This window comes from Salmo salar, chromosome 13 (assembly GCF_965601325.2).
Source record: "Salmo salar chromosome 13, fSalSal1, whole genome shotgun sequence".
Lineage (NCBI taxonomy): Eukaryota > Metazoa > Chordata > Actinopteri > Salmoniformes > Salmonidae > Salmo > Salmo salar.
The window spans coordinates 97907135-97929828 of record NC_138303.1 but is presented as its reverse complement, the minus strand read 5'-3'; the positions used below and the strand labels follow the sequence as shown (position 1 = coordinate 97929828).

Below are 22694 nucleotides of genomic sequence, written 5' to 3'. Positions count from 1 at the left end.
TATCACTGAAATGTCAACCTGGAGAGTGTTACTGTGCTGGACTCGACTAACTTTGAATAACCTCTGAATTTTGTAGAGGATCGAGATTGACTCTCACCTATGACAGAATCGTGATTTGTTTCAGCCACTGCTTGGATTCTGTTTGTTTTTGAGAAATAAAAAGATACATCATGGTTTGACTGCTTTCCATAAGGGTTTGGTTGGGAGTTGGCCAGTCGGGACTAGTTTACCCTACATGGATTTGGAATATGGAGTTAAGAGAATGATTTTCAGAGGATAAGTTGTGCTCGTCTCTTATGGCCCAGAACGAGGCTTGTTCATATTGTTGTTCTTAGAGAGAGAGCATGGTAGCGTTCCTGTCTGTTTAATGAGTGCTATTTTTTTAGACTTAGTCTAGTCTTAGTCATTTTGACAAATATAATTAAGTCTTGGTCGCATTTATTATTTGAATAATGATTTAGTCTAGTTATTGTCAAAATGACACAGTGGGCTGTTTTAGTCAATGAAATGTCCTTTAATTTTAGTCATCACATTTTTGCCTCATTAACCTATAGTAAACATAAAACACTGACTTCCATGTGTACAAACCGCATTGTCCTACCAACATGCAGAAAAGTATAACAATCTATTGCATGATTCTCTTCAAATGGGCAGAAGAACACACCTTGACAGTGCTCCAGACTAACATTTCCCCCCGGTGGCTCTGTTGCCACTAACTTTTACAGCTGGTGGCCCCCGCACATGATTTGGTCGCACCAATTTTTTCAGGCGGCATCACGCAATAGATAAAAATTGTAATCACCTTGTAAATTCATTCACAGTGCATTAGACTGTAATATACTACTGAGATGGTAGGCTATTCAAGAAATGCGTCCAAGCAGGAATGCATGATTCAAGATATTTTGATATGCTAGCTAATCCAGTGATTGTCATGAATTGTGGGTTGACAATTAGGCTATTGTTATATTTTACTGTTAAAATAGGGCACCAGAATTTGAGTTTTGTTGTTCAACAGAGATTAATTTACCTACATCTTTGGGTGCGTTCGGAAATTGCCTCCAGTGTGTCAGTGCGCTCTGGTTGTAAATTCAGAGCCTTGTCAGATTCTGTTAGGAAATTCAGAGCATTTCGCTCTCTGAGTGTTCAGAGCACACACGGGACGCTCTGGCCGAGGAGTAGGGTTGATCCGAGCATTCTGACCTCAACCGCAGTCAAGCATCTAAGCTAACTGGCTAAAGTTGGTTAGCTTGCTAGCTATTTGCAGACACAAATGAGAGAAGACCTCACTCTGACCATTTTACTTGCCCTAGCAGAGCAGGTTAGGCTGTTCTCATGTTATCTAGAGCGTTAGGGACTGTACCTGTGCTGCTGGCAACAATTTAAATATGTTTTTTTTTCGCCAAGGTTCACTGACACCGGCAATATTCAACAGGTGTTGTGCGTTCGTAAATTCATCAGTTATTCTGCGCTCTGGCACACTCAAATGAGTGCTCCGAAATTGGAGTAGATAGCCAGAGTGAATTTACGAACACACCTTTTTATGTGTACTAATATCATAGGCTAATTTATTTTTGGGCTAATTGAGCTCAATATTAAGAGATGATAAAAATATATACCCACACAAAGCTGAGAACAACAGTAGTTGCTTCCAAAGTTATGCATTTCACGCAATTGGATTTTGAAATGTTATATAATCAGAAGCCTTTTTTCTCTCTCCCAGAGTGGACATTGGGGGAGAGAGAGAGGGGCTTGCTCATCACAGCAGCAGTCCTCAACGACTGGGCATACACTTTCAATAAAAGAATAGTGAGGATAATGCACTTTACTGTTTGATCAAATCATGGTTATAGCTGCCAAACATATAACGTTTTGAAACTATTAAGTGAGGACCATGTAATGAATGTTTAGCTGGTATTGATGCGACCAATTCAATATTTTACTTCCACAGCCAAGTCAAAGGGTCGCAAAAAGCAACTAAGTCGTCGGAGTCTGCCGCTTGAGATACTCTAAATATATTGTAATCAAAGTTCTGTCATAAGAAGTGGTCTGTTAGTGATACACCTATATAACATTGGCCAATACCAATATCCAATATTTTCCTCACCCCAAAAAATTATACCGATATTTAACATTTTAGCCTCCTTTTAAGCATTCTAGTACAGTTAAATAGTTAACACACACGGACGCAGCAGTCTAAGGCACTGCATCTCAGCGCAAGAGGCGTCACTACAGTCCCTGGTTCGATTCCAGGCTGTATCACATCCGGCCGTGATTGGGAGGCCCATATGGCGGTGCACAATTGGCCCAGCGTCGTCCAGGTTTGGCCAGGGTAGGTCGTCATTGTAAATAAGAATTTGTTCTTAACTGACTTGCCTAGTTAAATACAGGTTACACACACACACCCCACACTGACCAAAAAGTTTTGTTGGCTTTTACGTATGTCCCCCATTAACAGTAAAACAATATCAAAACCTATTTCATTTGTTAAGTCGTTTCATTCTCAACCAGGATTTATATGGAATGCCGTTTGGGTCTTTGCGTATCACAAAATAAAACAATGACCAGTAGATAAGCATGTTGACCAATCAGGACCAGAATATGACCACCTCACATAATAATTTAACGCGTTGATGAATTTGTTACGTAGTTATTACACATTGATTACACTATCACTCGCATTTCATATGTCACAACGATTCATCGATACGTATGTTATGATGCTAGTAAAGTTGTCTCGCGCACCTACAGTGCTGGTCATTTAAAAAAAAAAGCCAGCTAGCTCATGGATGCAAACAATGTTCTTCCCCAAAAACATAGCAAAATGACAATCAGTTTCAGTAGCTATAGTTAGCTAGCTAACTATAGTGTCATCTAAAATAATCCTAATTTATAAGACTGTTTTTATTTGATTAATGGTGGTCGGACCCATCTATGTGAAGCTAGCCACAATAAGGATTAGCCACAATAGTGGACTTTGCTGTTAGCCTTCAAAAAAAAAAGTATGGCATAATTCTACTAAACTCAGCAAAAAAAGAAAAGTCCCTTTTTCAGGACCCTGTCTTTCAAAGATAATTGGTAAAAATCCAAATAACTTCACAGATCTTCATTGTAAAGGGTTTAAACACTGTTTCCCATGCTTGTTCAATGAACCATAAACAATGAATAAACATGCACCTGTGGAACGGTCGTTAAGACACTAACAGCTTACAGACGGTAGGGAATTAAGGTCACAATTATGAAAACTTAGGACACTAAAGAGGCCTTTCTACTGACTCTGAAAAACACCAAAAGAAAGATGCCCAGGGTCCCTGCTCATCTGTGTGAACGTGCCTTAGGCATGCTGCAAGGAGGCATGAGGACTGCAGATGTGGCCAGGGCAATAAATTGCAATGTCCGTACTGTGAGATGCCTAAGACAGCGCTACAGGGAGACAGGACGGACAGCTGATCGTCCTCGCAGTGGCAGACCACGTGTAACAACACCTGCACAGGATCGGTACATCCAAACATCACACCTGCGGGACAGGTACAGGAGGGCAACAACAACTGCCCCAGTTACACCAGGAACGCACAATCCCTCCATCAGTGCTCAAACTGTCCGCAATAGGCTGGACTGAGGGCTTGTAGGCCTGTTGTAAGGCAGGTCCTCACCAGACATCACCGGCAACAATGTCGCCTATGGGCACAAACCCACCGTCGGTGGACCAGACAGGACTGGCAAAAAGTGCTCTTCACTGACGAGTCGCCGTTTTGTCTCACCAGGGGTTATGGTCGGATTCACGTTTATCGTCGAAGGAATGAGCGTTACACCGAGGCCTGTACTCTGGAGCGGTTTGAAGGTGGAGGGGTCCGTCATGGTCTGGGGCGGTGTGTCACAGCATCATCGGACTGAGCTTGTTCTCATTGCAGGCAATCTCAATGCTGTGCGTTACAGGGAAGACATCCTCCCTTCCTGCAAGACGGGAATGTCAGTGTCCTGCCATGGCCGGCGAAGAGCCCGGATCTCAATCCCATTGAGCACGTCTGGGACCTGTTGGATCGGAGGGTGAGGGCTAGGGCCATTCCCCCGCAGAAATGTCTGGGAACTTGCAGGTCCCTTGGTGGAAGAGTGGGGTAACATCTCACAGCAAGAACGGGCAAATCTGGTGCAGTCAATGAGGAGGAGATGCACTGCAGTACTTAATGCAGCTGGTGGCCACACCAGATACTGACTGTTACTTTTGATTTTGACCCCCGCCCCCTTTGTTCAGGAACACATTATTCAATTTCTGTTAGTCACATGTCTGTGGAACTTGTTCAGTTTGTCTCAGTTGTTGAATCTTGTTATGTTAATACAAATATTTACACATGTTAAGTTTGCTGGAGAGAGACGCACCATGAAGATGTGGTGCGTCTCTCTCCAGAATGCATGCATATGTAGGAAAGTGGCCATTTTGGAACTCGCCACTTACAACACATTTTTTCTTCGGCTCACACAAGTCAACAAAGTCATTTTTTTTTTTTTACATCCATTGCGAATGATAGTTCATCATTATTTGAAAAATATTTCCAACACTCCCGGCTTCTATTAATCACCAAGCCTCGGTGTGAAAAAGCAAAATATCATGATCTTATGATCCCATATATCCAGTGGAAACGGCATGAAAAAAACAGCTTTCTGTCCGGAGCTCACTGGCGCAGGAAACTTTGAGGGCCCAGAATAGGCTAGTTGATACAATGTTGCTAATTCGTTAGCGACAGCTTCTGGCCGGACCCTGTGATGTGTTACAATTTTGAACTACGCTAGTAATAGCTCAAGTCGAGACCGATAGAAAGGGAGGCAGACAGGCGGAGGAGAGAGATGAATGTGATTTGAAATAACCTGAATTTTCATCAGGATATTTTCTGCTGTTTTTATTTTTCGGCCTATGTATTTTACTTAGCTGACAATGGAAGGTATATGCCTACTGCAGCATTGGCCTGTAGGCCATCTTGGAGTGCTATGCACTCATTTCTTTAGCTGCCAATGGACCACAGTGTATCAATGTGTACATATGGCAGAGAGTAGTGCTTTCTCCATAGTTTAATTTATACTTTTAGATTTTTAGCATTTTACTTCAGATGTGTATGATTAGCCACGTGACCATGATTATGAGAAACGAAACTGTTCCATGAAAATATCCATATAAAAAATATCTTAATTTGCACGCAGATCGGTACAATTGGTAGGATAAATTGTAAGCTTCCCCAAACCAGAAACTCATCAGGTGCCTATGCTCTTTAGGCTACTGTTATACCGATTTTAGAAAATGCGCGCAAGCGCGTGCACACAGGCGATCCGGTGAAAAAAACTGGCACGCCCTTGGAAATCAAAACGCAACTGGTTCGTTCTGGCGCGGGGTCACATTTTTCCCCCTGTCAATTTGTGGGTGCAAACGCTGTCAATTCAATTCGAGTGGCTTTATTGGCACGAGAAACATATGTTAACATTGCTTGTCTTCTACCGTGGAAACGTTGCATTCTGTCTTGTTTGAATCGACACGATAAGTAAAGTGGGTCCTAACGTTTCCCCCTTTTTCTCCCGGGAGCGTGTGCCTTATTTGCAACAGTGACGTGTTGCCGCCAGATTAGAGAACGGTTCAATCTCTCCAAAAACTATTGTCCAGTCCATTTACTAGTCAGATTTGAGTCACAGAGAATTTAGTCTCGTCTTGTTTTCGTCAACAGAAATACAAATGTTTTCATTTCGTTTTTTTTTTTCTGGGTCTATTTAGGCAGTTATCGTCTCGTCAATTGCCACTGAAAAATATGTTTGACACATGTTTTTGTCTTTATTTTTGCAACCCCATCAGGAAAGGAAACTGGGAATGTTTTCTGCTGGCTGTTCAATCCAGTAAATGCGGAGGAGGAGTTAAATTGGAGTGTCACCTTGTTAACATCCAAAAGCGAAGTCGGGTCACAGGCTCTCTTTCCATTTCCCCTGAAAACCAGACGCATCCGTTTTGTTTCTGACCTCACTAAGGGTGCCTGTGCTCTGCCATCATGACTCCCCCATGCCTTCCCTCCAGACTCCTGACCCACACTGTGACAGACTGTTGCTGTTCTGTAGTTCCACCTGAGAGAACTGTTGTTACGCCTGGCAAAACTAGGCCTCTCCTGGACCTTGGAACCCAGACTAGAATAGATGGGTCTCCATCTCTCTGTGGGTGGATCCCATCTCTACTGTCTCATTCAGTGGATTGGTGGGATTAGTAGTGTGTTTGTCTGGGGTTTGCTGGCTGGCTGTCCAGGCGCTCAGGGCCTTCAGTGTGAAGGAGGCAATTCCACGGTAACAGCGTGATGCTGAAACTGATTTTTCACTTCAAAATGTATGCCAAATAAAAACCAATGATTGCAAAGCTAAACAAACTATATGCAAAAGGACAACTTTTAACAATTTCCAGTGAAAATGTTACAAAAACACATTTACTAGAAGAAGAGTACAGATACAAAGCTTAGTAACAGAATGACGGCACCAACAGCACAAACCCGTCATTCTGTTAATCAACTTTGCATCTGCATTGTTCTTCAAGAAAATGTGTTTTTGTGAAAATGTCTCTGGAAATTGTTAGAAGTAGTCCTTGTACATAGAGTTGTATGATTTAACTTTGCAATCATTGGTTTTTGTTTGACATTTTCAAAGTGAAAAATGTGAGTCTCAGCATCACTTCATTCCACTGTTACCGTGGAGTTGCCCTATACTATAGATGGAAATGGAGCCTCCCGAGTGGTGGCCCTGCATCGCAGTGCTAGAGACGTCACTACAGATATGGGTTCAATCCCGGGCTGTGTTGCAGTTGGCCGAGACCGGGAGACCCAGGCAGCGCACAATTGGCCCAGCGGCGTCCAGGTTTGGGGAGAGTTTGGCCGGCTGGGATGTCCTTGTCCCATCGCGCTCTAGCGACTCCTTATGGCTTCGGTTGCCAGCTGTACGGTTTCCTCCGACACATTGGTGCGGCTGGCTTCCGGGTTAAGCGAGCAGTGTGTCAAGAAGCTGTGCGGTTTGGCAGGGTGGTGTTTCGGAGGACGCATGGCTCTCGACCTTCGACCTCTCCTGAGTCCGTCCGGGAGTTGTAGCGATGAGACAAGACTGTAACTACCAATTGGATACCATGAAATTGGGTAGAAAAAAAGGGTAAAAAGTACAAAAAAAGAAATGAAGGCATTTACTAAAGAAAGAAAAAGCTGTGCAAGGTACAGTTGAAGTCTGAAGTTTACATACACTTAGGTTGGAGTCATTAAAACTCGTTATGGAAAACCAGGGACTGTGAAGAGACACACACACGGCCACAGACACACATACAGTTGAAGTCAGAAGTTTACATACACTTAGGTTGGAGTCATTAAAACTCGTTATGGAAAACCAGGGACTGTGAAGAGACACACACACGGCCACAGACACACATACAGTTGAAGTCAGAAGTTTACATACACTTAGGTTGGAGTCATTAAAACTCGTTATGGAAAACCAGGGACTGTGAAGAGACACACACACGGGCACAGACACACATACAGTTGAAGTCAGAAGTTTACATACACTTAGGTTGGAGTCATTAAAACTCGTTTTTCAACCACTCCACAAATTTCTTGTTAACAAACTATACTTTTGGCAAATCGGTTAGGACATCTACTTTGTGCATGACACAAGTAACTTTTCCAACAATTGTTTACAGACAGATTATTTCACATATAATTCACTGTATCACAATTCCAGTGGGTCAGAAATTTACATACACTAAGTTGACTGTGCATTCAAACAGCTTGGAAAATTACAGAAAATGATGTAATGGCTTTAGAAGCTTCTGATAGGCTAATTGACATCATTTGAGTCAATTGGAGGTGTACCTGTGGATGTATTTCAAGGCCTACCTTCAAACTCAGTGCCTCTTTGCTTGACATCATGGGGAAATCCAAAGAAATCAGCCAAGACCTCAGGGGAAAAAAATTGTAGACCTCCACAAGTCTGGTTGATCCTTGGGACCAATATCCAAACGCCTGAAGGTGCCACGTTCATTTGTACAAACAATAGTACGTAAGTATAAACACCATGGGACCACGCAGCTGTCATACCGCTCAGGAAGGAGACGCGTTCTGTCTCCTAGAGATGAACGTACTTTGGTGCGATAAGTGTGAATCAATCCCAGAACAACAGCAAAGGACCGTGTGAAGATGCTGGAGGAAACGGGTACAAAAGTATCTATATCCGCAGTAAAACGAGTCCTACTATATCGATATAACCTGAAAGGCCGCTCAGCAAGGAAGAAGCCACTGCTCCAAAACCACCATAAAAAAGCCAGACTACGGTTTGCAACTGCACATGGGGACAAAGGTCAGACTTTTTGGATAAATGTCCTCTGGTCTGATGAAACAAAAATAGAACTGTTTGGCCATAATGCCCATTATGTTTGGAGGAAAAGGGGGGAGGCTTGCAAGCCGAAGAACACCATCCCAACCGTGAAGCACGGGGGTGGCAGCATCATGTCGTGGGGGGGCTTTGCTGCAGGAGGGACTGGTGCACTTCACAAAATAGATGGCATCATGAGGCAGGAAAATTATGTGAATATATTGAAGCAACATCTCAAGACATCAGTCAGGAAGTTAAAGCTTGGTCGCAAATGGGTCTTCCAAATGGACAATGACCCCAAGCGTGTGCAAGCAAAGAGGCCTACAAACCTGACTCAGTTACACCAGCTCTGTCAGGAGGAATGGGCCAAAATTCATCCAACTTATTGTGGGAAACTTGTGGAAGGCTACCTGAAACGTTTGACCCAAGTTAAACAATTTAAAGGCAATGCTACCAAATACTAATTGAGTGTATGTAAACTTCTGACCAACAGGGAATGTGATGAAAGAAATAGAAGCTGAAGTAAATCCTTCTCTCTACTATTTTTCTTACATTTCACATTCTTAAAATAAAGTGGTGATCCTAACTGACCTAAGACAGGGAATTTTTACTAGGATTAAATGTCAGGAATTGTGAAAAACAGAGTTTAAATGTATTTGGCTAAGGTGTATGTAAACTTCTGACTTCAACTGCATATGCTGCCCCCGTGTTTACATATGGGGGAAGCTGCTATAGGAGGTGAGGTAAATGGAGGAAGCAGCTATCGGCCTAGGTAATACAGTTGGGGGATATAGCTAGGACGTAAACTATTCCCGAAGGGCTTGAGCATTGGAAAGCACTGTGTAGGCCCATCTCTTCAACCCCCTGAACAAGCACCTAAACTAAATGTTCAACTTAAGTCAACTGTCTGGAGAAATTGTCAGTTCATTGTAGTTCCTCCCTAATAGAATATGTTCAGCTCAGTGGTCTAGATGATGAACAGACAAGTCTCACTATGTGTGGGGTTACTGGAGGTCACTCCTGGCTCTGGTTGAACTCAGCCAAGTCAGGCTGAGGTGTGCAGGTGGACATTTTATTGGGATGAGTCTTGGCTGTACCGTTTAAAACAGCTCATTTTTGTTTTAATGATTTATTTGTATGTAAGGCATAAGGTTAGCAGTGTGGTTAGGGTTAGATGTTATGGCTTTGTGTCTAGGCCAGCTAGTGACTACCCTGCAGGGCTGCCTCCAGGATAAGATTCCTCCCAATAAATGCCAACCTGCCTGAGGCATGAGTTGTTGTGTACTGCAAGAGAATGGCTTTTGGTCTCTTTGTGTGACACAGGTAGAAAGTTTATTTCTTCTGTTTGCTGATGGTTTTTTTACTCTCTCACAGCCGCGTGATCCTACCGATCTCTGTGCAAGAGGTGAGTAACACGAAGTCATTACCCACATACACACCACCCCATTTTTTTGTGCTAGTTTCCTGCTTTCATGCAAGTCTGCACATGCATGAAAGCAGGTCATAAATGCTGTTTGCCTTGATATTACCTTCTTCTGAGAAGCTATTTGTCAGACATGTCTTTCTCTCCACTGCATTCCATTTCCCCTTATTTCTCGGGGTCATGCTGCCGTCAGTGTTTTTACTCCAGCCTTGAGAGATGCGATGTAACAGCAGCAGCCCATAAAGGTTTTAGTGCAGTACTCAGTGTGACAGCTGTAACGTCATCAGCCTGGAGGGGTCAATTTATCCTGACAGTAAAGGCTATTTACCCAAAGAGTCAGGCTCCACTAACTGAAGGAGACGATTCAATCACCTAACCTCCATGTAAAGATTTCCCTCAGGGCGGCAGGTGTCCCAGCAGTTAAAAGAGAGTTGGGTAAATAAACTAAAGGTTGCTGGTTCAAATCCCCGAGTGAACTAGGTGAAAAATCTGTAGATGTTCCCTAGAGCAAGGCACTTAACCCTAATTGGTCCTGTAAGTCACTCTGGATAAGTGTCTGCTAAATGACTAAAATGTGTGGTTGTAATTCCAACTACTATAGTTGTTAAATATATTAATGATATGGAGTAAGTTGGCCTTTATTGACCCCCAGGCAGAGTTGTAGATGCTCATGTAAAATTCCATTAGTCTAGCTGTGCACCTTCCCTGTTACCTCTAGATGAGCCCAGGGTATCAAACAAAGCATTAGATTTATAGTGTTGCAATTTAATTTCAGCCACCAGCAATTCACACCTAGATGTTAAGCATACCTCTGACCTTTGTTTTTTAGACTCTAGAGAAACAGTAGGTCTGTGACTGGGATTGACGAGCCCAGCCTGTAGAACAGCAGGTCAGACCTCATAAGATGCGGCAGAATGCTTTCTCTCTATCTTCCTTCCTCCCTCTCTCTCCCTTGGAATCAATTCCAATCAAGCCAGATACATTGCAGCCACTGACCCACGGTTCCAGTTTATCTGAGACTCTCCATTCGTCATCTCTTGTCCCTTAAGTGGAACCCTGTGTTAGTGATGCACCGATATGACATTTTTGGCCGATACTGATATCCAATATTTTCCTTGCCAAAAAAAATGATACCGATAACCGATATTTACAATTTTAACCTCCTTTTAAGCATTCTAGTACAGTTAAATAGTTAACACACATGGACGCAGTGGTCTAAGGCACTGCATCTCAGTGCAAGAGGCGTCACTACAGTCCCTGGTTAGAATCCAGGCTGTATCACATCTGGCCGTGATTGGGAGTCCCATAGGGCTGCGCACAATTGGCCCAGCGTCGTCCGGGTTTGGCCCGGGGTAGGCCGTTATTGTAAATAAGGATTTGTTCTTAACTGACTTGCCTAGTTAAATACAGGTTACACACACACACCCCGCACTGACCAAAAAGTTATTTTGTTGGCATTTAAGTATGTCCCCATTACCAGTAAAACATAATCACAACCTATTTCTTTCACTTCCTTGATGTGCTGTTTCGTTGTTCATTTCATATGTCACAACGATTCATCGATAGTATGCTATGATGCTGGCAAAGTTGTCTCGCGCACCTACAGTGCTGGTCATTAAAAAAAAAAAGCTAGCTAGCTCATGGATGCAAACAATGTTCTTCCCCAAAAACATAGCAAAATGACAGTCAGTTTCAGTAGCTATATAGTTAGCTAGGTGTCATCTAAAATATCTCTAATTTATAAGACCGTTCTTATTTGATGAATGGTGGTCGGACCCATCTATGTGAAGCTAGCCACAATAAGGATTAGCCGCATCAGAGGACTTTGCGGTTAGCCTTCAAAATAAAAGTATGTCATTGACACAAATAGTAGAATTATGCCATAATTGAATAGATCATGCTAAACGAGGTTGGAATGTTGTTTATATAAAATCAACAATCATTTGCAATATTATACTTTAGAATTGCATTGGGGGCATACTTATTTCACTGTACAGCCTTACCTATTTTTTAACCAGGTAAGTTGACTGAGAACACATTGTCATTTACAGCAACGACCTGGGGAATAGTTCCAGGGATGAATGAGCCAATTGTAAGCTGGGGCTGAGATGGTATGAGGGCCAGATTAGAATTTAACCCCGGTGTCCTGGCTAACACCCCTACTCTTACGATAAGTGCAATGGGATCTTTAGTGACCTCAGAGAGTCAGGACACCCGTTTAACGTCCCATCAGAAAGACTGCACCCTACACAGGGCAGTGTCACTGCCCTGGGGCATTGTGATATTTTTTAGACCAGAGGAAAGAGTGCCTCCTACTGGCCCTCCAACACCACTTCCAGCAGCATCTGGTCTCCCATCCAGGGACTGACCAGGAACAACCCTGCTTAGCTTCAGATGCAAGCCAGCAGTGGGATGCAGGGTGGTATGCTGCTTGGCTACCTATGGATTGTGGATCAATGAAATGGGTTATCAGTCTACTCGGTGACACCCAGAGAACATTAGCGTTGTAGCTCTTATTGCGGGACTCTGAAACAACTTTGAATTGAGCCACATTTATTGTTAACCTATGTGTATTGAATACTATTCCCGAGGAAAAACAATACTGTGTGAATGTTTTAGAGTCTGGTAACTCTTAGGAGGACGTTGGGGAAAAAATATCTTGGGTATTGAGTAGACTGATACCCCATTTCATTGATCCCCAGTCCTTAGGTAAAACTGTATAGTGCAATATGAATGTCAATACACACAATAGGCTGACTGGGGAGGTGATTTCACACAGTCACAGTCCCGCGAAAGAGCTACACCGCTAATATTTGCGTAAACTCTTAACAGTTGTGTTCTGTGGGTGTCACCGAGTAGACTGATACCTCATTTCATTGCTTCACATTCCAACCTTGTTTAACATTATCTAGTCTAAAAATGGCATGATTCCACCCCTCTATCACTTTCAAAGAGGTACCTTTATTTTGAAGGCAAAACACAAATTCCACTATTGCGCCTAATCCTTATTGTGGCTAGCTTCACAACACACAACCCAGTCCGGTCGAGCCTCACTAGCCAGATGAAGCTAACTGGCTGCTTATAACGTTAGCTTTGGGCAACATGGTTAAGTAGCAGGCTAGATATTTATTTTCATGAACTGAAGTTCAATTTCAATAGGCTAACAACAAGTGGCAACCTAGCTAATACTTACTCACAAGGATTCCTAAATCATTGCTAAGAATAATGAAAATGACTGCAGTTTCTACTGGTCATTGTTTCCAGGCTGGTTGTATTGGTTCTAGCTAGGAAGCTAGCTAGCTACCCCAGAAGTTGCAGTCGAACAAACAATGCTTTATTACCAATGTGGTATTGAAAACACATCGTTCGTGGCAGGTGTTTGCTTGTTTGCAGACTTTTTTGTACAGCTTTGACAGTGCTACTGATAGTAGTGGTGGCGCTTGGCTTGCACATGCAAATTCAGAACACACAACATTCTATAATAGTACTGTGTTATTTGACGTGTCAAATTAAAAGCTTATTTAAAGCGTCAAATAACGACACGCAAAGACCCAAACGGCGTTCCATAGTATGTCATGAAGCTAATAGCAGTGACACTATTACTGTGTAACTCCGGTAGGGAAATGTGTACCGGTGCTCGACCAGTCAGCGAAAGCCAACATCACCCACGACGGAGAACGGTTGATTGTCAAGGGCAATGAATTCCATTATCTTGGCGTTAATGGATTTTGCCTTTGAGTTGTCTCGCTGAAATGTTCTTACTCTTTCAAATGACTGCTCGACTTGTTGACTGCTCGATCCACACAGCAGACATTGTGGGCTAGGTTGGGAATGAAACTAGGCATAGGGCCGATACCGATGTTGGCATTTTTAGCTAATATCGGCTGTGTCTTGTTTAAAGAAAAACAGGATGGATGGGGGGTCAGAATTGGTCCTCTCTCTATAGCACTGTCAATGTTCTCGCTCTCCCCCAAACAATTCACAGATTTCCTAGCCCATAAAGTCACAACCTCCGTCCTGATATGTTTATTTAACCTTTATTTAACCTCTCTGGGCCAGTGGGACGTCAGCGTCCCACTCTATTCAACAGCCAGTGGAATCGCGTGGCGCGAAATACAAATACCTCAAAAATGCTGTAACTTCAATTTCTCAAACATATGACTATTTTACACCATTTGAAAGATAAGACTCTCGTTAATCCAACCACGTTGTCCGATTTCAAAAAGGCTTTTCAGCGAAAGCAAAACATTAGATTATGTCAGGAGAGTACCCTGCCAAAAATAATCACACAGATATTTTCAAAGCAAGCATATATGTCACAAAAACCAAAACCACAGCTAAATGCAGCACTAACCTTTGATGATCTTCATCAGATGACACTCCTAGGACATTGTTATACAATACATGCATGTTTTGTTCAATCAAGTTCATATTTATATCAAAAAACAGCTTTTTACATTAGCATGTGATGTTCAGAACTAGCATACACACCGAAAACCTCCGGTGAATTTACTAAATTACTCAGCATAAACGTTCACAAAATACATAACAATATTTTAAGAATTATTGATACAGAACTCCTTTATGCAATCGCGGTGTCAGATTTTAAAATAGCTTTTCGGCAAAAGCACATTTTGCAATATTCTGAGTACATAGCTCGGCCATCACGGCTAGCTATTCAGACACTCGCCAACGTCGAGGCTCAGTAAACTCAGAATTACTATTACAAAAATTGGATTACCTTTGCTGTTCTTCGTCAGAATGCACTCCCAGGACTTCTACTTCAACAACAAATGTTGTTTTGGTTCCAAATAATCCATAGTTATTATCCAAATACCTCCGTTTTGTTCGTGCGTTCAGGTCACTATCCGAAGGTTGACGCGCGGGCGCATTTCGTGACAATTTTTTTAAAATGTTCCTTTACCGTACTTAGAAGCATGTCAAACGCTGTTTAAAATACATTTTTACGTGATTTTCCTCGTAAAATAGCGATAATATTCCAACCGGACAACCTTGTATTCATTCAAACAGTTGAAGAAAAAAATGGAGTAGTCTCGTGACCGCGCATCTCCTGTCTCTGAGCCACCAGGCTGACCACTCACAAACAGAGCTCCTGAACCTTGCCCAGAGACAGCAGACACCCCAATCCACTTTCTGGCGCCTTCAGAGAGCCAATGGAAGCCTTAAAAAGTGTCACGTAACAGTAGAGATACTGTATTTTCGATAGAGAGGCAACAGAAGGACCAGAAATGGTCAGACAGGCCACTTCCTGTATGGAATCTTCTCAGGTTTTGGCCTGCCATATGAGTTCTGTTATACTCACAGACACCATTCAAACAGTTTTAGAAACTTTAGAGTGTTTTCTATCCAAATATACTAATTATATGCATATTCTCATTTCTGGAAAAGAGTAGTAACCAGTTTAAATCGGGTACGTTTTTTTTATCCGGCCGTGAAAATACTGCCCCCTAGCCCAAACAGGTTAACTAGGTAGGTCAGTTAAGAACAAATTATTATTTACAATGACTGCCTCCACCGGCCAAACCCAGATGACGCTGGGCAAATTGTGCGCCGCCCAATCACGGCCAGTTGTAATAAAGCCTGGATTCAAACCAGGGTGTCTGTAGTGACACGTCTAGCACTGAGATGCAGTGCCTTAGACCACTGCACCACTCGGGAGCCCATTTAGAGAGAGTTCATGTGTGTGAAATACCATTAGCTGTCCATATCCCAAGTCACTAACACTTAATTTGGCTGCTCATAAACCATATAAACATAACATCAAATAACATACACATCCCATTTACCAATAATGGGGTTTCTGTCTGTTAGGATCGGTCAGTGATTCGCAGAATTGATTAGTGCTACCGTGACACTTTGATGTTTTTTTTTATATATATATATATATATATATATATATATATATATATATATATATATATATATATATATATATATATATAAGAATATATATATATATATACACACATACACATACACACAGTGGCAAGAAAAAGTTTGTGAACCCTTTGGAAATACCTGGATTTCTGCATAAATTGGTCATAAAATTTGATCTGATCTTCATCTAGGTCACAACAATAGACAAACACAGTCTGCTTAAACTAATAACACACAAACAGTTATACGTTTTCATGTCTTTATTGAACACACCATGTAAACATTCACAGGGTGAAAAAAAAAGTGAACCCTTGGATTTAATAACTGGTTGACCCTTCTTTGGCAGCAATAACCTCAAACAAACGTTTTCTGTATTTGCGGATCAGACCTGCGCAACGGTCAGGAGGAATTTTGGACCATTCCTCTGTACAAAACTCTTTCAGTTCAGCAATATTCTTGGCATGTCGTGTGAACTGCTCTCTTGAGGTCATGCCACAGCATCTCTTATTGGGTTGAGGTCAGGATTCTGACTGGGCCACTCCGGAAGGCATATTGTCTTCTGTTGAAGCCATTCTGTTGATTTACTTCTGTGTTTTGGGTCATTGTCCTGTTGCATCACCAAACTTCTGTTGAGCTTCAATTGGCAGACAGATAGCCTAACATTCTGCAAAATGTCTTGATCGACTTCGGAATTCATTTTTTCGTTGACGATAGCAAGCTGTCCAGGCCCTGAGGCAGCAAAGAAGCCCCAAACCATGATGCTCCCTCCACCATACTTTACAGTTGGGATGAGGTTTTGATGTTGGTGTGCTATGCCATTTTTTTCTCCACACATAGTGTTGTGTGTTCTTTCCAAACAACTCAACTTTAGTTTAATCTGTCCACAGAATAATTTTGCCAGTAGCACATCCAGGTGCACTTTTGAAAACTTCAGACGTGCAGCAATGTTTTTTTTAGACAGCAGTGGCTTCTTCCGTGGTGTCCTCCCATGAACACCATTCTTGTTTAGTGTTTACATATCGTCGACTCGTCGAGATGTTAACATGTTCTAGAGACTTCTGTAAGTCTTTAGCTGACACTCTAGGATTCTTCTTAACCTCATTGAGCATTCTGCACTGTGCTCTTGCAGTCATCTTTGCAGGATGGCCACTCCTAGGGAGAGAAGCAGCAGTGCTGAACTTTCTCCATTTATAGACAATTTGTCTTACTCTGGACTGGAGAACGTCAAGGCTTTTAGAGATATTTTTTTTAACCCTTTCCAGCTTTATGCAAGTCAACAATTCTTAATCTTAGGTCTTCTGAGATCTCTTTTGTTTGAGGCATGGTTCACATCATCTTGTGAAGAGCAAACTCAAATTTTGTGAGTTTTTTTATAGGGCAAGGCAGCTCTAACCAACATCTCTAATCTCATCTCATTGATTGGACTCCAGGTTAGCTGACTCCTGATCAAATTAGCTTTTGGAGAAGTCATTAGCCTAGGGGTTCACATGGAGTTGAAGTCAGAAGTTTACATTTAAACTGAGTTTTTCACAATTCCTGACATTTAATCCTAGTAAAATTTCCCTGTCTTAGGTCAGTTAGGATCACCACTTTATTTTAAGAATGTGAAATGTCAGAATAATAGTAGAGTGATTTATTTCAGCCATCACATTCCCAGTGGGTCAGAAGTTTACATACACTCAATTAGTATTTGGTAGCATTTCCTTTAAACTGTTTAACTTGGGTCAAACGTTTCGGGTAGCCTTCCACAAGCTTCCCACAATAAGTTGGGTGAATTTTGGCCCATTCCTCCTGACAGAGCTAGTGTAACTGAGTCAGGTTTGTAGGCCTCTTTGCTTGCACACGCTTCTTCTGTTCTGCCCACAAATGTTCTATAGGATTGAGGTCAGGGCTTTGTGATGGCCACTCCAATACCTTGACTTTGTTGTCCTTAAGCCATTTTGCCACAACTTTGGAAGCATGCTTGGGGTCATTGTCCATTTTCAATATATTCACATAATTTTTCTGCCTCATGATGCCATCTATTTTGTGAAGTGGACCAGTCCCTCCTGCAGCAATGCACCCCCACAACATGATGCTGCCACCCTCGTGCTTCACGGTTGGGATGGTGTTCTTCGGCTTGCAAGCATCCCCCTTCCTTGCTGAGCGGCCTTTCAGGTTATGTCGATATAGGACTCGTTTTACTGTGGATATAGATACTTTTGTACCCGTTTCCTCCAGCATCTTCACAAGGTCCTTTGCTGTTGTTCTGGGATTGATTCGCACTTTTCGCACTAAAGTACGTTCATCTCTAGGAGACAGAACTCGTCTCCTTCCTGAACGGTATGAGAGCTGCGTGGTCCCATGGTGTTTATACTTGCGTACTATTGTTTGTACAAATGAACGTGGCACCTTCAGGCGTTTGGATATTGCTCCCAAGGATGAACCAGACTTGTGGAGGTCTACAATTCTTTATTTTTTTCTGAAGTCTGGGCTGATTTCTTTGGATTTTCCCATGATGTCAAGCAAAGAGGCACTGAGTTTGAAGGTAGGCCTTGAAATACATCCACAGGTACACCTCCAATTGACTCAAATGATGTCAATTAGCCTATCAGAAGCTTCTAAAGCCATGACATCATTTTCTGTAATTTTCCAAGCTGTTTGAATGCACAGTCAACTTAGTGTATGTAAACTTCTGACCCACTGGAATTGTGATACAGTGAATTACGTGAAATAATCTGTCTGTAAACAACTGTTGGAAAAATTACTTGTGTCATGCACAAAGTAGATGTCCTAACTGACTTGCTAAAACTATAGGTTGTTAACAAGAAATGTGTGGAGTTGTTGAAAAACTAGTTTTAATAACTCCAACCTAAGTGTATGTAAACTTTCGGCTTCAACTGTACTTTTTCCAACCTACTCTGTGAATGTTTAAAATGATGTATTCAATATAGACAAGAAAAATGCATGTATTTGTGTGTTATTAGTTTAAGCACACTATGTTTGTCCATTGTTGTGATCAGATCAAATTTGATGACTAATTTGTGCAGAAATTCAGGTAATTCCAAAGGGTTCACATACTTTTTCACTGTATATATTATGTGACAGGTTTCTCTGTGCTCTCTTTTTCTGTGTTGCAGTACCAAGTTGGTCAGCTGTTCACCGTAGCAGAGGCCAGTAAGAATGAGACGGGGGGAGGAGAAGGCATTGAGGTGCTGATAAATGAACCCTATGAGGAAGAGGGAGAGAAGGGACAGTACACACATAAAGTTTACCATCTGAAGAGGTACAGTAGTACATGCACACAAACATACATTTACATTCATTTTAGTCATTTAGCAGACGCTCTTATCCAGAGCGACTTACAGTAGTGAATGCATACATTTCATACATTTTTTTCCCCGTACTGATCCCCCGTGGGAATCGAACCCACAACCCTGGCGTTGCAAACACCATGCTCTACCAACTGAGCCACACGGGACATACATCTGCCACCTAAGATTGATTCAAATTCAAATAATGAAAGCTTGATGATGAGTTGGTTATTTGAATCAGCTATGTAGTGTTAGGGCAAAAACCAAAACGTGCACCCAGGGTGGGCCCCAGGACCGAGTTTGGGAAACCCTGCAGTTAGGCTGCGTTTTGCCTAATTGACCCTTCGCTAAGGCCCGCCCCAGAATTGTGGGAAACCAATCGCTTGGTAGCTAAACAAGCTTGAGTCCCCTCTCCTCAGATAAGCTCTTGTTTCAAATGCATGTAAACCAATGAGGACAATGGAAAAAACTGAATTTTCATTTAAAAAAGGATTGTTTAAATGGCTAAATAATTTAACAGTGCAGCAGGGGTAGTTTTCATTTAAAAAAGGATTGTTTAAATGGCTAAATAATTTAACAGTGCAGCAGGGGTAGTTGCGACTGTGAGTCATGAAATGCAGAGCCTGATGGACTTTTTTGAATCCGGAATTATGCATTTGTTTCTTTGTTAGCAAGCTCTGTCTCATTGACCATCATTGCAAACATTGCTAACATTAGCTAGCTAGTTTTCTCCAAATGTACAGTGCATTCGGAAGGTATTCAGACCCCTTGACTTTTTCCACAGTTTGTTACATTACATCCTAATTCTAAAATTTATTACATTGTTTTTTTCCTTCATCAATCTACACATAATGACAAAGCAAAAATGTGCTTAGAATTTTTTGAAATGTTTAAAAAGAAAAATACAAGAAACGGAAATACCTTATTTACATGAGACTCAAACTTTCTAAAAACCTGTTTTCGCTTTGTCATTATGTAGTGTGTAGATTGATGAGGGAATTATATAAAAATAAATGTTTTGAATAACTCTGTAACCTAGCAAAATGGGAAGGGGTCTGAATACTTTCCGAATGCACTGGATGTCATCTGCTGTCAATGTCAGGATACGATTTGAGAGTACTAGTTGGCTCCAAAAGTGGTTAGTAACTTTGACTGCATGCTGACAGCGCATTCCAAGCCATCCAGTGGCTCGCCACACTAAAGTACATTTTTATTATTTTTCTCCCCCAACTTCGTGGTATCCAATCAGTAGTTACAGTCTTGTCTCATCGCTGCAACACAACCCAACCAAACCGCACTGCTTCTTGACACAATGCCCACTTAACCCGGAAGCCAGCCGCACCAATGTGTCAGAGGAAACACCGTACACCTGGCCCACCGTGTCAGCGTGCACTGTGCCCGGCCCGCCACAGGAGTCGCTAGTGCGCGATGGGACAAGGACATCCCTGCCGGCCAAACCCTCCCTAACCCTGATGACGCTGGGCCAATTGTGCGCCGCCTCATGGGTCTCCCGGGCGCAGCCAACTGAGACAGAGCCTGGACTCAAACCCAGAATCTCTAGTGGCACAGCTAGCACTGCGATGCAGTGCCTTAGACCACTGCCCCACTTGGGAGGCCTGCTAAAAATACATTTTACCAAGTTCCCGTGAAGCAATTGTAATGACAGTCCACTACAACATACCCGAGAGTCTCCTGATTAGCATGGGGTAGTCTGCTTCATTTTTATTGTGTATTAGAAACACAGTTTGAGGTCATTGTGATGGGTTTTCTCAAGAATTTAAATGGGGAATTGAGCTTCCCAGGAAAATATTGACCAAGGTAGTGACAATAACAAAAGGGGTGGGGCTTAGCCAAGGGTCAATTATTGGCTAAAGAGCTGATCTGATTGGTCAAAAGATCCGAGTTGGACTGCCTGTGTAAATGCAGCCATACACATTCAGCTGATTGACTCCTGTCTCTCTTTCCTTGCAGTAAAGTCCCAGGCTGGTTGAGGTATATTGCACCAGAGGGAGCGTTAGTCTTCCATGAAAAAGCCTGGAATGCCTACCCATACTGTCGCACCGGTGAGTACCAGAACTCTAGTTTAAACACTCAATTGAGCCCATCTCTGATTGGGACTGTCTTGCAAGAAGATACCGACCCTACTGTTACGTTGGTTTACAATCAGCTGCACTGGGGTCGGAACGCAATCATGGTTACATTAAGACACTGCAGCCGGCGCAAGATATGGGACGGAAAACGTACCTCAATGCAGGGATGGGATATGGCACTGTACTCCAAATGTTACCTTTATCCACACTGCTCCATCAAGAACAAAAACTGCCTTTTTTTCATCCTCATGCTAGCTAGCAGTACCCACAGCAGCCATTATGGAATGGCAGGTCGCATTGTACAAAGGTGCTGATTAGCCGACACTGCCATTACAAAATGATAGCAGTATTTCAATCTTCTCGACGTAGCAGTGTGGATAAAGGTTTAGTGGCATATCCGATCCCTGCATTGAGGTACATTTTCTGTCCCATATCTCACGTCGGGTTCAAATGTGTCTTAATATAACCATGATTGTGCTCAGTGTTAACAAGCATAACGGTAGGGTCGGCATCTTCTGGCAAGGTACTGGCCTACAGTTTACTTTCAATAAAATAATCAGTTTCCTTTTTTCTTCTGTTGCTTGTTTTCTCCATCTGCGGCAGTTATAACGGTGAGTAGTGAGTGAACTGACACAAACACATGCACACTGGGGTGGGTAGCCTAGCGGTTAAGAGCGTTGGGCCAGTAACCGAAAGGTCGCTGGTTCAAATCCCTGAGCCGGCAAGGTGGGAAAGTCTGCTCTTCTGCCCTTGAGCAAGGCAGTTAATCCCCAACAACTGCTCCACGGGCGCCAATGACGGTGGTTAGAGCAGCCCCCCCTCACCTCTCTGATTCAGAGGGAAATGCGGAAGACACATTTTGGTTGAAATGCATTCTTGTGCAACTGACTAGGTATCTCCCTTTCCCATATTCCCCCAGCTATTGTCTGTGTGGGCTAGGTTTATTGTGGGAATGTATTTGAGACACTCAATCCCATTAGTGACTTATAGCGTGGTGGCGTTGTGTAGCTAGCTATGTTGCTAATGCTATCACACCACAGTTAGCTAGGCAGAGTGAAGTAGTGCACTAACCAGCCGTGCCGTTTCAGCCTGTTGAGGGAAAACTTGTTTGAGGAATTAGGCAGAAGTCATCTATCAGCAATAAGAGGTTTATTCAAGCAATTGCAAGGAAGATCACTCTCAGGATGAACCCGGAGAGTAACCTTCAGGACATATCAGAAAGGAATTCTCAGGATATACCACAGAGGATCTCAAAGATTTTACAATCAGTCTTTATATACTTAACCTACACAATGAACTGCTTACCCCTCCAAGGGGGAGGCGAGCTTACAAAAGAGATAAGGGGTAATTGGTTCCACTTCCATAGAAAAATCATACGAATGAGAACAGGTTCTAACCAGTTCTCACAGCCTATATGTCTTAAGATAGAGGAGTGGTAGGATCTTTAAAGTCAAACCAGGGGAAACTAGATTTCTGCCTAGCTAGGTTTTTAGTGCCTGAAAGATGAGCCAGTAATAAATCACTTCTCTGTGCAAAGAGTTTACTGGACAGGTGTGGAAAATTACCAGTGACTAGTACTATTCAACAACATACTGTAGCATTAGACTGTAACAAAACCATTTTGCACCC

The 22694-nt window shown here is 42.4% G+C and overlaps 1 protein-coding gene across 1 annotated transcript in view; it reads left to right on the top strand.

The window, feature by feature from the left end:
- Positions 1-22694, top strand: part of LOC106568278 (phosphatidylinositol transfer protein beta isoform) — a 36517-nt gene that overhangs the window by 2335 nt on the left and 11488 nt on the right. The window contains exons 2-5 of the mRNA XM_045692463.2: positions 9736-9766; positions 18802-18947; positions 20947-21038; positions 21669-21676. Of these exons, the coding sequence (XP_045548419.1) occupies positions 9736-9766; positions 18802-18947; positions 20947-21038; positions 21669-21676 (277 nt within the window). The remainder of the gene's footprint in view (positions 1-9735; positions 9767-18801; positions 18948-20946; positions 21039-21668; positions 21677-22694) is intronic.